At 42.7% G+C, this 17,559-nt stretch overlaps 1 protein-coding gene across 1 annotated transcript in view; it reads right to left on the bottom strand.

Annotated features, from left to right (window-relative positions):
* Positions 1-533: 533 nt before the first annotated feature.
* LOC134536312 (tachykinin-like peptides receptor 86C) overlaps positions 534-17,559 on the bottom strand; it is a 63,658-nt gene continuing 46,632 nt past the window's right edge. Inside the window, exons 3-8 of the mRNA XM_063376064.1 lie at positions 15,857-15,991; positions 13,017-13,097; positions 8,428-8,578; positions 4,640-4,836; positions 2,139-2,275; positions 534-589 (exon numbers count right to left, since the gene is read on the bottom strand). Of these exons, the coding sequence (XP_063232134.1) occupies positions 534-589; positions 2,139-2,275; positions 4,640-4,836; positions 8,428-8,578; positions 13,017-13,097; positions 15,857-15,991 (757 nt within the window). The remainder of the gene's footprint in view (positions 590-2,138; positions 2,276-4,639; positions 4,837-8,427; positions 8,579-13,016; positions 13,098-15,856; positions 15,992-17,559) is intronic.

Genomic DNA, 17,559 nt, shown 5'->3' with positions numbered 1-17,559 from the left:
GAAAAAAATTTTTACCAAACCCTGTCTTTGGGCTGGATTTTCTGTAAGGAATTTTCATTGAAATAATACCATAAGGTTTCCCTTTTGGCTTTGTGAACTTTGCTCTTTCGCGCCATCCTTACACGGATTTACCACATTTTTTTTCGTTCCGTGCTACTTTCCGTTCCAATTCACAAAATTACTTCAGACAAATTTATGTACACCGAGACTGCGGTAACGTATCCAGAGGGGGGGGGGGGGGGAGGGGGGCTAAGGGGCATCAAGCCCCCCTCCACAAGCATCTGGGTCCACTATTGTTTTAGTGTTTGCCTTGATAAAGCCTAGCCTCAGCTGGGTCAAGCCCCTCCCAAACCAAAATCCTGGATCCGCAACTGAGTCCGAGAGCTAAGATGTTACACACACACATATATATATATTTTTTTTTCACAGTGAGCACTTGTTTTGTGAGCTGAACGTCGGGAGCTGTTCGGAACACTTTGAACGGCCGCTCGGTCGGGCTGCGAGGGGCGGGTTGGTTGCCGGCGGCTGGCCCGTCAGCAGGCGCCCGCGACGACTTGCGGGCTCTGAGGCTGGCGCGCGTCCCACGAGGCTGCCCTCGGCGTACCTTCAACACAAGCCGCCCGGGCGACTGTGGGGGGGGGGGGGGGGAGGGGGGGGAGAGAGAGCCTTCTTTTCACAGGCGAGAGAGCCAGAACGCCCGATCGTGCATCTTCGGGGCTTTTTTTTTTTTTTTTTTTGTTCATTGTAAATAAATATAGCGGTGTTGAGGAAAGACCACAAACAAGGCAACGGTATTTATTTGTACGCCGCCATATTTTATTTTTTTTTCGTTCGCCGTGGTGTCCGTGAATGTTTTATTTTGGACAACTCATGATAACTAACGGTCAATTATTAGGTTAGGGTTAGCTACATTAATTAAAGATACTGTGAAATCATGTAAACGGTTTCCTAGCGCTGATGGATAGCTACATATCAAAAAGTTATTTGCTAAGCAACCATAAAATGAGTTTGCAGTATTTTTTAATGTAGCTATACTTAACTAATATAACCGACCATACACAAATGTTTTAAAGTAATTTATAATGTAGCTAACCTACTATCCTAATCGACCGCAAAATTTAATGCCGCACCGGTTTATACAATGAGATAGAACGGCGTATGACGTATGAGTAAGCTACACATCCCAAATAAATACACCTGTTGTGGTACGGAAACAAAAAAGCGAGCATGAACTTCGGGGAACTTCGGGGAACTTCTGGTGTGGCTCTCTCGTCTGTGAAATGAAGGCTTCCCGCGACTGGGAGCACCCCCCCCCCCCCCCCCACACACACACACCCCTCCTCGATAAATGTTAAAAAATTTAATATTCCGAAGTAGCTTGGCTTCTGGGTTGTAGCCGTGTCTTTGGCGAATGATAGCCCCACTTTTTCCCTTCCTGTATACGCCCTTTAATGTCAAATTGGACTGCAGAGACGGGGCTTAGTTTTTTTCGAGGATTGCTGGTTGGTGGACCGGAAGAGCTGACCAGGCCTCCTCGAAGGACAGTGTGTGAAGGGAAAGGGAGTCTGATTAAGGTCTCGCACGCCTTCGAAAGGTCAAGCACTGATTAGTATTTTATTTCGATTCTGGGGCAACAAATGTTAACGTCCACCCTGTACTTCTGTCTCGGTCTTAGGATGCCACGAGTAGAATCAAAATACTGGATCAAATTTCGTCCCTTGTTTGCAGTCCAATAATGGTGGTAAATTATTAATTAATGTGTTTCGGTATTCATAAGTTTGAAAACCTGCATCCAAGTTTGAGGAGCATACTTTAATTCGATTGTTGTTTTATTTATTGCTAATATCGCTACTTAAGTCTGGTGTAATTTACTCTAAGTCTAATCGAAGTAGGAATATAAAATTAGGGTAAAAGACGTAACAGCCGACATTCGTGGAGAAGGGTGGGTTACAACTGTATAAGTTTGATTTCAGGTTGATATTTAGATTATATCCATTAAAAAGCTCATATAAACTGAAAAAATAACTATTTACAAACTATCAACAATAAAAATATTACGAATTAATATTAGATCATGGGCAAAAAAAATTATAAAACCATGCACTTTAGGTAACAGTGACTAACTGCAGTGATCTTACCTCCTTTGTTACTAACCGACTTGGAGTGAGTTGAATTTGAATAGCTTAGCCTCGTTGTGGCAAGGTTGAACATTTCGCCGTCCTTTTCCTCAGTGAAACAACGCAAGCATAAGGCCTGCTTGAAGTACAGCCTGAACCTGCAAGCAATAGGGTAGTCGACAAACACAGCTTATCAACCTTTTTATTTTTATTTTTATAGTAGTTTGATAGCTTATTCAACATTTTCACAGCCATGCTTATTTTAATTGCTTTAACGACCAAATTAATAATATTTCCGCTAGTCTGTTGACTCTCTCATTTTCACGTACGTATTGATCGAGTGAATAGTGCAGTTTGTATATTAAAAAAATAACGTTTGCCTCCCGCCAATTCTTAATATTAAGTAGAAACAAAAAATAATATTTAGTGATATAATTATACTAGTTTGTCACTCCTTTTTTTTAATTTACGCGAAGGCTTGACAATATTTTCGTTAGATTGGTTTATTTATAATTTATTAATACTACGGGACTTTGAACCCATGACTAAAAAGAGTTGAAAAAAGTATAGAAATTAGCCCAAAATTAATTAAGAACCTCTGTTCAAAACAATACGATAAAGACACATGAAGATCCCAGCAATAAATCAGACACTTAAAGAATGTTAAAACTGAAAATAAAAACAAATTTTGGGTACAGCAATCACAGATTATGAAGATAAATTCTTGTAGATAAAACGATAAGGAATACAGCCAACAAGCAACAACCACGAATAAAATAAACAAGCTAGTTAACGCCGTAAGAGCAGTACAAAGAAAATCCCACCACAGACACAAAGAGATTAAAAACCAAATATAGATCACACCACTTCAGGTGAGCCCTCACATGCAGAAAATGATAAAATATGTATGATTATTAATATATTTTAAGCTGCAGTTTAGATGGTACAAAAGTTTTAATCCAACGCGAACGTATTACCTAGTAAATAATTGTTTAGTGAATATAAAATATTGTTTCTGATGTGTGAACTTCAAGTGTTTATAAAATCAAAGACAATATTTATCAACTGTACAAGTTTATAGCAAGTGCTTTAATTACTTGCTATGGTGACGCAAAACAAAAATCTGTTTTACTCAGGTCAGAGTATTAGTTATTGCTTTCGGGAAACCATTGGAAATCTACATCATGATGACCAGAACTGAATGCGTATCTAGAATCTTAAAACTGCAAAATCTTGCTCCTTTTACGGAAAACTATCATATGATGCCAAAATAAATAAGGTTTCTTTTTTAATTTCATGTAAAACATATTTATTTTTTATCTCTTTAATGTTTGCTTTTCGCACATGACTGCTGAAGACAGCTTGGGTAACAAAACTCAAGGTACAAACAACGAACTTCACGAGTAATCACCGAAAATTCGAAAGAAGAAAATTCGACAACGAGGGCAATGTTTCTGCGAATGTTCTTATATGGAAAGTATTAGGAAAAGGGAAGGGGTAGGATAGGAATTAGAGTTTGAAGGACCTGAAAAATTCGCGTTATTTGAAGCCAAGTAGACATTCATTTGAACCACGTTCCTATTGATAGTTGGGCACGCCCTAAAGGACAGGAAACCAATAACATCAGTACAAGATGCACACGACCCAATCATACGCAATCCGGACATAAGAAAGCAGCTAATTAACAGAAGACACCGACTTATTTACGTAGAAGTGGCATGAGTTCAAAACTCGTGTACCAGAAAATAAGGCAAGTTTTTCAAGTCTCTACCTACCGCGTCCCAGAAACTTTCGTTTAGTTTAATCATCATTCTGGCTCAGCTCACTACAAAAACTCGTGCGAATTACCTTGCTTCTTCAATCCGCATTGAAGCTGAAGTAAGTAAGAAACTTTTGCATGCCATGAATAGTTTGAATTGTCAGATGGAAGGTTCGTTAGGAGTTTCTTGTCTGCTGTACGCAACAAGGAAAAAAAGAGTAAGGAGGAATGCTTACCTATGTTTTAACTTCTCCCGTTTTACTTGCTGGAAGGAAGTCAAAGAGTCGGATCTCACGCCTGTGCGAAGTTCTTTACCAGGTAGTTTCGAAGCAAAACTAATCGAACAAGAAATCCGCCGAGACCAGCAAGTGGGCTCGATGATAAGCTTTATTTATACGGTGCTGCTTGGTTGCGCCGTCAAAAGTTCCAAAGTTTACTGGGATGCTTTTAATTTTACGGTCAGTTATTTTGGCCTAATTAGCACCCTATCTGTTCCTCTCTCCGCCAACTAACTACCCTGGCAGATGGTAAATAAGGGCGGGTGGTGTTATTCGCACTGTGACTAACAAAAATCTGTTTTTTTTAAGACTTAAAAAAATATTTCTGTGAAAATCCAATGATATTGAAAAACAAAACAAAAAAAAATCCTTTTTAAGTTAGTTTCGTATCAAATCGTTTTTACCCAGGTACAAAGTACATGGAAAGACAGAGTAAATGTCCATTTTAAACGCTTGCTGCCGAGGGAGGGTGAGTCGCGACGTACCTGGAGTTCATCCAGTAGTAGATGGCCGGGTTGACCATGGCGTTGGCCATGCCGAACCAGTAGAACGCGAGGTAGACGTGCTGCACGTAGTTGGCCTTCGTCATGGCGGTGTTGTGGTACGAGTAGATGAAGAAGCCGTGGTACGGTAACCAGCATATCGCGAATATGCTCACCACGATGATGAACATGAGGATCACCTAGGGGACACAGCGACACAGAGTTAGACGGGGGGGGGGGGGGGGGGGAGCCCAGATGAAAGCGCAGTTCGAGTAGATATTTCGTGAAAACGTCGGGATAAACTCATTAAGTGTTTCGTATTAAAATGTAATTTAATATTAGCACTGTTTTCTGTGTTGCCTTCCAACGACGCCTACACATGATCCGTAGACGTCTGGACTGTAGCTGAACGCTATATGCCCGATGGGACAGCTACGTAATAGCTTTGCGCCGTGTTTTTTTTTCTTTCATTTCCTTCTCGACGCTGTCGTAGCTCGTAGCTCTCGCATTCGTTCGACATTGGACTTAATAAGCTTTTTAAACTCCTTTCGGCATGAGCTTTCCTCCGACTTGTGTTTTCTGTAATTACGAGCATATTTACGAGTCTAATTAGACGACATCTTTGATTACGTGGATTCCTAAATAACGTGGATGTTGACAATAATTTATTCATTTGAAATTTTGGGAACACCATTATCAGACAGGGTTTTTTTTTCTTTAGCACTGATCTACTGGATAAGGACATAATTAAATCGCAACTTAACTGAAAGGCACGATCGCTCGCACGTATTACTTTTATATAACTGAGCTAACACATCTTCAAGTGGTAAGATCCCCAGATAGCATTTGAATATTTCACCCAAATGAACATACTTTTGTAGTTTTTGATGAGGCGAACCCGACTTGGTTCGATTACCAAAACTTTTACTTTTTTATTTCCATTGATTTAAAATAACCAAACAAAGTATTGTCAAAGAAAAAACCGAGAAACTGAAGTTTTCACTTGAACAGTTCAGGGAACAGATCGGATAAGTTGTAAATCATGGCCAAGTGCATTTGTTTTACAGTATTTTAATGTACCTAAAAGTGCACCGGATGTTACATCACTGAAAAAGTTCACTACTTATCGTTACAGTATCCTCTTCTCAAAAAAAAATTTTTTGTAGAGAGCGACTGGATTTCTGAGCAAGCATGTGACCAACAGTAAAGCCTACTTACTATGGGCAGTGGACGAAAGTACAAATTTGATGACACAAAAACACACACTATAATGTACAAACATAACCGAAAGAAAATATTACATTGTACGTACCACGCTTGCAAGACATAACCGGGTCGTGCAAAACAATTTTTGAGTAGAGTATGTCTTACACACACATTTAGAATTATAATTAGGTTCAGTATTTTGTTTTTACCATCTGTAATATTAACAGGATAAATTATAATTTCAGGACTAAGTAGATAAGCATTTGGAAAAGAATTTAAAAAGTGGACATCGTCCGAAAAAAAGAAACACCGGGGAAATATTTCTTCCGAGAAGTTAAAAATGCTTGACTCAGTGCGTGTAGGCAGGTCGTGCTTCACGGACGGTCCACAGGAAGTTTCGAAATGTGGCGAGGAAAAAGGGGGAAGAGAAGTATTTACTGCGTTCTCGTAACTTTCTCTATTACCGGACATTGCTGGACGGGCGGAACTATCCCTGCGTCCGGCGAGCTGAAAACAAATCTGCAGACAAAATTGGAGAAAGAGAAAAAAGGTTTTGTGATCCCACTTTCGTTACATGTAGTAATATGTATGTGTGTTCACTTAAAACTGTAAGTTATATTATTATGATCCATTTAAGATTAATTTTATTGCTTTACAGTCCACGTAAGTGATTTTGAGAAAGTTTAACACAAAAGAGTCTTAAGGCTGGGTATATAATAAACGCAACGTAGCACCGCAAAATACAACACGTAACTAACGCAATACTATCACGGTAGTTTATAAAGCACGAAATTCGCAAGACGTGATCTACCCTACAAACGTGAAGTTTTCAAAAGTTAAAAAAAAAAAAAATTTCTCCATAATTCCTTTGATAATTCACGTTTATCCTTAAAACATATAAAATTGTTAACAATTTGTTTTTAAAATGTAGTTTTTCACTGTGCGAAAGTTTAACAAGTGAAAACGCGATGTATATAATAAAAAAAACCACTCCGTTTCCTTCTATGCAAATGAAGTATGCATCTTTAAAACGTTTCCGGAACACGTCACTTCAAATATGGAAGCGAAAACGCAAGCCGAAACGCAAGAGGTTGAAAATTGGTCAATGTTTGCGTGGCGTTTTGAGAACTGAGTAATTTGTAAAACAGTATTTGAAAAATTTGTTGTTGAACATTTTGCGTCTGGTGTTTCTTTCGCTTCACGAGTATTTTATTAAACCGTCCTAAGTCCAAATAAGGACTACGCAAGAACGCAAGAGGAGAAAATTTCAGCAACCAAATTTTAGAGTAATGTTTTAATTAAGTTCGCAAAAGCGCAATAACGCAACGCAAATATTGTCCAACTTCCAAATTTCTCTAATTCTGGCTTGCGTTTTTACGAAGACCACATTTAAAGAGAAGTGTTCTGAAAACTTATGTGCACGGAAGAGCCTGATATATATATATACACACACACACACACATCATTTTTACACTTGTTTAAATCTAACACGGTGAAACAAAAAACTTATTTTCAATCAAATTATTAAAACAAAATTTTTTCATGATTAATATGTGTTAATCATATCATGCCTTGTTTTCTGCTGTTTATAAATTTGAAAGATAAATTATTGGTGACGTGTTGAGACTTGCGTGCTTCATAAACGACTGTTATCTTCTTGCTCTGGGTGCGTGTTAACGCTGTCACCCAAGGGAAGCCTAAGATGTACATCAAGTTCTGTCCCTGCCCGAACACGCCCGAATATTTCACCTTCGGCCAACCTCTCTGTTCATTTTATATATATATATATATTTCACTGTTTATTCCAATGTAGCTATATACTAACCTAACTAACCGTCCGTAGTGTTTTAAAGTTGTTTTAATGTAGCTAACCTAACCCGACCAATTTTAATATTTGAATTCATTTTTTCCTGCGGTAAAAAATGAAACAGATCCCGAGGTTGGCCGAAGGTGAATATTCGGGCATGTTCGGGCAGGGACAGAACTTGATGTACATCTTAGGGCTCCTCGTCACCCGAGGGTTCGGCCCCGCCCGTGGTTCGAGCGGGGGTCTCGGGCGTACGGGAAGCGACCTGGCGGCCGAGTGAGTGGTCAGTGCAACCACTCACCACCAGGGGCGCTTGCGTTCCTGGTCACTAAATCCAGTACTGGACAATTAGCAAAGCGGACCACGAGTCCAAGTGCCCAACCCCCGCATGGTAGACTCTTTTCTACTCTGTCCAACACTTCATCCAGACCATCCTCTGTCTCCTGTAAATTCCTACACGTAATGCATGCCAATTTGCATCCCGCATGAATGTGCCCAGGGTTTTCCCCTGTGTCTATGCAGGTTTTACCTGGGCCCAACCTATCTCTAGTTAGAGTCTAGATTTAAGAGTGAGGGGAGTTAGTCATGGCGCCAATCGCTGCCATGGCTGGCCAATCCCCTCCTAGCACATGATGCATGCGACCCTCTCCCTGCATGGCTAATCCCAGCATGACTAGGCGTATAGGCTTCGGCCTGAGACGCACCTAGGTCCATCCCTAGCCCGGACCCCTCCAAAATACACTTAGTTTTAGTTAGGTTAGGAGAAAAAAAATCGCACCTTCCTCTTGGCGCGGATGGACTCGAACTGGCGGCGGGTGAGCTCGCCCACGGCGCGGGCTCCCCACAGCTCGCAGGCCATGCGCGAGTAGCACACCAGCATCACCGTCACGGGCGCCAGGTACGTCAGCCCCAGGAACACGATGTTGTACCTGCGGGGCCGGCGCGTCCGTACAGGCGAACCAGGCGACCGCGCCTAGGGCGCCAAGTAGCTGGGGGCGGCGCAGCACGACACATAACAGCTCGTACAACATGTTTAACGATCATTGAAACTAGATGAAAATGGATTTTTGTGACAGTTTGGAATGTTCATATTGATGTAAGTAATTATTTAAAAGTCCACGGTGACCTGTTCATGATTTGTGATAAGTAAAAAAGTAAAAAAAAAAAAACACAAGCCTGCTTACATTTGATTGTTGACAAAATCTTAGGCTTACGTGATGTATTTTGAGGCAAGGAAAAATTCTTTTTTGAGGTGTCAGGCTGGGGGGGGGGGGGGGAGGGAAATTAAGGTTTTTCGCCTAGGGCGCCAATTTACCTTGCACCCGTCCTGTGTACCTGCGACCAGCGCCAGACGTCGCCCTACTCTCGTCTCTCGGCGGCACAGCAACCCACAGCTGCGCGAATGCCGGTACATGGAGGATAGTACAATACATATCGGGCGCTCCGTGAAATGGAATGTGACAACACGGCCGCCACCAAGGATGACAACCTTTTAAGACAAGTCTTCAGGACGCGATTGTACCCACAACAGATTAAAAAAAAAAAAACCTTTCCTGCATTTTTTTTTGAGCTGATACGGAAAGGATATCTGAATCTGTCTCTAAATTTTATGATGCATTTTTTTAAAGTTCGGAACAAAGATTTTTAAAAAAAAATCCCGAATGTATGGTTTAACACAGCTGTTTTATGGCTCGTGTGTAATTCACAAAAGAGAAAAAATTAATATTCACACAGCTAGAGTGTAAAAAGTTGATTAAAATGGTATATATAAATGCATAGGTCACCGCTGAAAAACTTACAGATTTTTTTTTTTTTACGGCGAAACTTATTTCTGTACATTTATTCTGCCGGGAGGTGTCTCCCTCACGAAGTCCCCCTCCAGGTGTAGGAGGGAGGGGGGTCGCGCCTGTGCGCGCAGTGGAGGGGAAGTGCGTCTGCACCTAGAGCTGGCAAGATCGAAGACTGTGCTGAAGCCTTGAGAACAAAAACGATGGAAACAGCATGATAAAATAAATTATTCTGATCAAGCTTACGATGATCACTGGGACGATAGTGAGTCTGAGGCGGATAGCACGCCTCATGACTTGTGTAATGTCTAAATATATATATATTTTTAATTTAATATTTTCACTTCAAGTTCTACTAGTTTTGGCACGTTGTATTTTTATTAATTTACTTTCTTCGCTTAAAATTATTTAACTGGGCCAATTTGCTTCTCAATAATAATTGTCGATTTTTTTTAACTGAAATATTTTTTTTTTAATTTTTATAATTTTTATTAAATAGAGTAGGGGTGCCACCAACTCCGGAACGGCGTACCGGAAGTGTACGAGAAGTGTGTGTGGGTCTGCCACCCTGCGCTGTGACTCGTACCAGAATTCCGGCACGTATTTTTGGGATGCGCGAGTGGCGCGCTCTGCGCATGCGCGCCGCCCGGGTGTGTGTGTGGAGCTGATCGTCGGAGCAGCAGAAGAGTTTGTTTCGTGACGCCCGGTGGTGTGCGCACATCGGAGAGTGGGGCGCTCGACGCCTTCGTGGGCCGGAACGTCTGGCGCGGAGAGACCGCACGACCGCCAGAGCGACGAACACCGCCTGGACTCTGGGCTGCAAACATCTCCACTGCCAAAGTAAGATCCGCTTAGTACTCTGACCTCAACGGTGACGGAACACTTTCCTTATTTTAAGTTTTGAATGAAAGAAGTGCCTTTTCCAGTTTTGCTGGTGCCGAGGCATATAACTAATTTATGTTTGCCGCGGCTCTTTATTTTTTCTTCTTTTTTTTTTGGGGAAACTTTCTTAGAACTATTTGGCCAGTTTTTTCACAGTCCCGCAACATCATTATTTTAGTTTTGGAACTAGTGTGAAAGCGTGACTTCTGTTTACGTTTCCGCGTGCCTCCAACACGAGACAATTTTACGGCAAGCATCGCGCGGGAGTGCGCGCCCAGGGTAATCTAGCCGCGCGCATTGCACTGCGAATGCGGTGTACGCGTGCAGTGTAATAATCCCTGCGGTAGCCACCTGTGTGTCTGCAGTGGGAAGGAGGTGGGCGTGGGGGAGTAACAGGTTCTCTGCACTAGGCTTGCACTACCAGAACAGTTGCGCATTGCAGCTTTGACACGTTTATATTTTTCACAATGCTGCAAGTTTACTACCAACTGTTGCTTATTTTTTTCATTCCAGACCCGTCTGCGCAAATAATTTTAAGTTTTAGAACCATCTTCAATTCTTTTCGTTCACGAGTCGTACAGAAACGCGATCGCCCACTCGAGACCAGTGCACACCCAGATCATTGACTTAAAAGTTTACATACACGCTCTAAAATTAAATACGTCAATTAATTCAGTAATACTTCAAAACCAACTCATTATTACACTCTGAATGGTCTTAACTTTGCCCTCTGTTATTTTTTGTCCCTTTTTTTCACTCTGTAGTTAGGTATACTTTTTTTTTATTTAAATGTGTTTAACGTTTTTGGATGTTGGCTAACGTTTTTTTTGTGTTGTACGCACTGAATATTTTTTGGTTAATGAGGTAAGATTTTTAGTATGGCGGCCAATATGGCCAACTTTATGGCGAAAGCGATGATATGGTGAATGACATAACTACACTCTAGTGAGTAAAAACGCATGATGGCGGATCCAAGATTGCTGCTATGACATCGTACTTGTTGGCATTATATAAATTCCTTGGCATTAATGTGGTGTGGGTTCAGTCTGCCATTGGCCACCATGGGGGAAGGGCTTGGCGCCATTTAAATCGAATGAACCTACCAGGTTCCAATTTCCATGACGTAAAAGCGCTTTTTTATTGTAATTTTATTAAAATTGTAATTTTTTATTGTTTTTTAAATAATTACATATTTTCAATATGGCAGGTGTGACATCATAATCCAAAATGGTGGAAAGTTCTATAGTACAAAATGGTGGACGTGACATAATTAATGATAGAGAAAATGTCTCGAAAACAAAAAGGCAGAATCCAAATAAGCTGTAAGTTTAAGAAAAAAAGATGACGGAATTTAAAATTGCTGTAAGTTCTAGAAAAAAATGACTTAATCCGTGATTTAGGCATGGATCTAGGTCAAGGTCCAAGGTCAAGGTGAATTTTATGGCTTCAGAGGATTGAATTTAAATTTTTAAGAAGCCTCTTTTAGTATATGTGTTTCTTTTAACAGCAAAACACTTTGAGGATTTAATAGTTAGAATTTTTACATTTTTGGTAACAAATTTCTCCTCGAAAATGTTTTTTTTTTAATTTTTATATTTTTATAGATTTTTGTGAAATATATTCATTCCCTAAAAACAGGAACTATTGGCGAAAATATGGTCAATTTTGGATAATTTTGAGTCAATTTTGGTGAATTTGGCAAATTTCAAAAGTAAATATATCAGGATAGCTGCCGAAACATAATAATTTTAAATGGAGATAAACAAGATGGCTAAAAGTTCTAAAGAATGGCAGCAAGTTCTAGAATCCAAGAGGGTGGAGGGTTCTAGAAAACAAAATAATGGCTGTGACTTGGTAATTCAAGACGTTGGAATCCAAGATGGTGGCCGTGTTTGAAGTCATCTAATATTGTGCCAGCTTCTAAGGTCAAGGTCATCCGAGTTGGTGGCCAGACGTCACTATCCAGAATGGCGGACGGCACCACGGTACTACAGCAAGGAACCAATTTCCGGAGCCCCGAATATATACGAATAACTTGAAATGAAATCTTTTGGAAGAATCTTATAAATGCCATCATAACGTTTGAACGTATGTATTTGTCTATGGAGTATTCGTCGTGCGATCTGGAATCATCTGTCCTAAAAAGGTTTATTTCCGTCGTTTATCCTTAAATTAGAACGAAACGACTAAAGCACAAACGACTTTACGGCAAAACACATTTGGACAAACGAATTTACGACAAACTACATGTTGACAAACTAGTTTAGGACAAACGAATTTAGTGGTATTGGGAGTGGATGTCTGTTCTAAAGTTGAAGTCACTTTAGCTAACAATTGGTCAGAGAAATAAGCGGCCACGCATAAAGGCTTATGCTTGCAGTTTGTTAAATAACTTGGAGAGTAACTCGCTGGAAAGAATCGTAGAAGTGCCATCATGAAGTGAGTATCGTTGGACAAAGATGTCAACAACACATCATCAAAGAACTATCGTTAAAACTTCATTAATAGTTAAAACATTGTTTTGCCATCCAGCGGAGGGATCGTCATAGTTTAGACTTAAACTGTTAACGTGGCAAAAATTGCTCACACCCACTCCTTTACTTCTTTCCTCCATGATTTAACCTCTGCAGCAAAACGGAGCATCTCTTGATTGCCAGGAGAAAGCAAGAATCACTGTCGGCAAGCTGGTGCCACTCACATGTACTCCATCAGTGAGTTCGGGAAGGCTCCATCGGGCCACTCCATGTAGCACACGGTCCTGGTCTGCTCGCCAGCGTACCTGCACAAACAATATTCCATAAATTACTACTTACTTGGCGCAGGAGAGTACGCAGAATTTATTTTATGCCCAGGGGGGAGGGGAATAGAGCCACTGTTAACACTGTTTGTTTGCAAATTCTTTCCAGTTATTGGTGGTAATGATCGGTTCTTTTTTTTAATTCGGGAAGGTGGGGGCCATATCCCCCATCGCCCCTCCTGAAAAAGCCCCTGCCTTGCCGTGTGCTCGATCCTAAGAACATTACTCAAATTTTATCAGCAGTGAGTCTGTACCCAAGTGCTTCGGGACCTCCACTACAAACTTTCAGTTCCTGTCGCCTTAAGCCTCTGTCCATAACCGTGGGACTGAAACCATACGAAACACAATACCAGTGCATGTTTTGTCAATGAAAGTGGTGTTGATGATGCTGATGATTATTGTAAGGGTGATGATGATGCTGGAATCACAATAGCGCGACGGCGGTGACGCGAAGATTTTCAACATATCCCACCATTTATCACCATGTCCCACCATTTCTCCTCATGCCCCACCATGTTTCTCCAAGTCCCACGATGTCCTAACATGCCCCACAATTTCCCACCTTGTACCACTTTGCCCTGCTGGGAATCGAACCGCAGATTCTTTGACTCGCTAGCTAGGCATCCAAAGTTCTGGATCAACATGTCGGATCCGACCCCTGGTCTAGCAATAGACATACTCTTATTGAAGGCGTGAACTCTCTTCCACTGTTATCATACGTACTTGTTATTAAAAAATTATTCGTTTCTTGTGTTTATTTAGGCTTAAATGGGACCACTATACTCAAGAGAATTGTAGAAATAATCGCTTTGGGCTTTGGTAATAAATCACACCAGCAGTCGCCTGAAACTTAATTCTGATAACACAAAAAAAAATGAAATCAGTATGATCGAAACAGAATATTTACCCGTTCTCTATAAATATGTTCCCATTTTTTTTAATGGTCACCCTATTGGTTTTGTGGCTTTTCTTCAAGAGTAAGTTATTGGTTTTGATAACGGAGGGTGTTTGAAAACACATCGAAGCTAATACAAATAAACAAAGTTGAAGTTTGTTAGCGATTTTCAAATTAAGGCAAGTACCTAAATATTTTCCTTGTTATTAAAATACATAACCAAACTAAAACCGACGTTAAATATATATTTGTCTGTCGGTCTGTGAAAAATAGTTTAACTCAAAAACTGCTTATGCTATTGACTTGAAATTGATTAAAGTCTTATTAAGTAACTCCAGGATTAATTTGGTCTTTATGTTATTGTGATAAATCAAACAGGTTCGAATGTATGGTGATAAATATACTCCAAAAATTAATAGCGAGTATTATTACTTCTATTTCGATTGTAAAAATTTTAAACACCAAAATCGACTATTGATTTGTAAATTGATAAGTACATCCCATGCAGTAACTAAAAAAATACTATTCATTTGTAAGTTTTATAAACACCTTTCAATATTTTGATAAATTATTATTTTAGGTTTTTTAATTAGTTCAATTTTGTCAACTTTAGCATAAAAAGCTAAGTTATCATGTATCTGAATAAACTATTAGCTCCTGAACCTGAAACAAAAAAAAAAGTTTAGCAGGTTGCTAGTTTAGTGTACCTGCATATGAATAAAATATAGTAACTTTACATAATTTCTAACTAAATAACCTATGTTAATTGATCTTTCCTTATGAAAGAAGTTGCAGGGACAGCTCGTAATATGTAAATGTGCTTCTCAATAATTTATTATTGAAAATGTAAACCTAAATGTAAGATATTACGTTTCACCGTTTTAAACTCAGGTTACAAATAATTTGGGCACAACCTCGATACTCATAAACTGAGTCATGCCAGAGAGGAGAATGTACCTACAAAACTACGAAGTGTTTCAGAAAAACTTGAAAAAGTTATATCTGACCTGAAAGTAAGACTTATGCATGCAAACAATCGGTCATCTTGAAAAGAATAGGCTACAAGAATAGCATGTTAGATGTATTGAAAAGTAAGCTGTATCTTCGTTAGAACAACTTCAATTCGTACTGTCCGCAGTATTCATTGCACTGATAGTAAAATTTAGACTTGGCAACTTTTTTTTCTGTAATGAAATATGACGATTTTTTTTGGAAGGCTACATCTCTTTGTTCCTATTTTTAAAAGTCAAGATTGGTAAAAATAATGCTAAAAAACTCATGATTTTCAAAAACAATGATTTAGGTGTTTGTTTTTAATTCTTCAAACAATCCACGTTAGTTTAAAAGCTCTGACAAAATATTTAGAAAGCCATATACGCCAACTGAAAATTCTTTTGAGAGAAACTTAAGTTCACGTATTATTCATATAATCGTTGGGTGGGTTTCCGTAAACCAAAAAATGAGTTAAAATACAATTTCAGCTAAAAATAATAATAATAAACTCACATTTTTTTCTACTTTCTGAATAATTATCAAAAAATTGAAAATTTAACGCAGTATGTATAAGGAGCACCAGATGGAAAAAACAAATGAAAATATTTTTGTTTAAAGTCAATGCTAGTGGCTACAGCGTAGCATGGTTAAAAATTCCTTCAGAAAAAAAAATATTTAATTTTATCTAGTCTTTTAAAAACATAAAACGTTTGAAAGGCCAGGTATTATTAAAAAAAAATTCTGCAATAAATGAAACAATGACTGAGAGTAACCAGTCGACCTAACAAGCGTATTGCGCGAGAAGGTTGATCCAGGTGATGGTTGGATGGATGGATGGTGTAGGCAGCCTCACCTGCGGGTCCGGGTCGTGGAGAAGAGAAGGCAGGGCGCGGCCAGCGAAGTGCTGCAGGTCCACACGGCTGCCACGGCCAGCCGCGCCTTCTTGCGGGACAGGCTGTGCTGCAGGGGCCGCACGATCGCCATGTACCTGCGACACACCGCGTCGCGGGCACTCTGGGCGGGTCCCTCCCGGGCAGACACGGGGTCCATCCCTCCCGGGCTGACACGAGGTCCCCCCCTCCCGGGCAGACACGTGGTCCCTCCCTCCCGGGCTGACACGAGGTCCCTCCCTCCCAGGCAGACACGGGGTGAATCCCTCCCGGGCTGACACGAGGTCCCCCCCTCCCGGGCTGACACGTGGTCCCTCCCTCCCGGGCAGACACGGGGTCCCTCCCTCCCGGGCTGACACGAGGTCCCTCCCTCCCAGGCAGACACGGGGTCCATCCCTCCCGGGCTGACACGAGGTCCCCCCCTCCCGGGCAGACACGTGGTCCCTCCCTCCCGGGCAGACACGGGGTCCCTCCCTCCCGGGCAGACACGTGGTCCCTCCCTCCCGGGCAGACACGTTGTCCCTCCCTCCCGGGCAGACACGGGGTCCCTCCCTCCCGGGCAGACACGTGGTCCCTCCCTCCCGGGCAGACACGGGGTCCCTCTCTCCCGGGCAGACACGGGGTCCCTCCCTCCCGGGCTGACACGGGGTCCCTCCCTCCCGGGCTGACACGGGGTCCCTCCCTCCTTGGCTGACACGGGGTCCCTCCCTCCCGGGCAGACACGGGGTCCCTCCCCCCTTGGCTGACACGGGGTCCCTCCCTCCTTGGCTGACACGGGGTCCCTCCCTCCTTGGCTGACACGGGGTCCCTCCCTCCTTGGCTGACACGGGGTCCCTCCCTCCCGGGCAGACACGGGGTCCCTCCCTCCTTGGCTGACACGGGGTCCCTCCCTCCTTGGCTGACATGGGGTCCCTCCCTCCTTGGCTGACACGGGGTCCCTCCCTCCCGGGCAGACACGGGGTCCCTCCCTCCTTGGCTGACACGGGGTCCCTCCCTCCTTGGCTGACACGGGGTCCCTCCCTCCCGGGCAGACACGGGGTCCCTCCCCCCTTGGCTGACACAGGGTCCCTCCCTCCTTGGCTGACACGGGGTCCCTCCCTCCTTGGCTGACACGGGGTCCCTCCCTCCTTGGCTGACACGGGGTCCCTCCCTCCCGGGCAGACACGGGGTCCCTCCCCCCTTGGCTGACACGGGGTCCCTCCCTCCTTGGCTGACACGGGGTCCCTCCCTCCTTGGCTGACACGGGGTCCCTCCCTCCTTGGCTGACATGGGGTCCCTCCCTCCCGGGCAGACACGGGGTCCCTCCCCCCTTGGCTGACACGGGGTCCCTCCCTCCTTGGCTGACACGGGGTCCCTCCCTCCTTGGCTGACACGGGGTCCCTCCCTCCTTGGCTGACACGGGGTCCCTCCCTCCCGGGCTGACACGGGGTCCCTCCCTCCTTGGCTGACACGGGGTCCCTCCCTCCCGGGCAGACACGGGGTCCCTCCCCCCTTGGCTGACACGGGGTCCCTCCCTCCTTGGCTGACACGGGGTCCCTCCCTCCTTGGCTGACACGGGGTCCCTCCCTCCTTGGCTGACACGGGGTCCCTCCCTCCTTGGCTGACACGGGGTCCCTCCCTCCCGGGCAGACACGGGGTCCCTCCCTCCTTGGCTGACACGGGGTCC

This window comes from Bacillus rossius, chromosome 10 (assembly GCF_032445375.1).
Source record: "Bacillus rossius redtenbacheri isolate Brsri chromosome 10, Brsri_v3, whole genome shotgun sequence".
NCBI classification, from domain to species: domain Eukaryota; kingdom Metazoa; phylum Arthropoda; class Insecta; order Phasmatodea; family Bacillidae; genus Bacillus; species Bacillus rossius.
The sequence above is the reverse complement of the archived record's forward strand: the minus strand, read 5'-3'. Positions and strand labels throughout refer to the sequence as shown.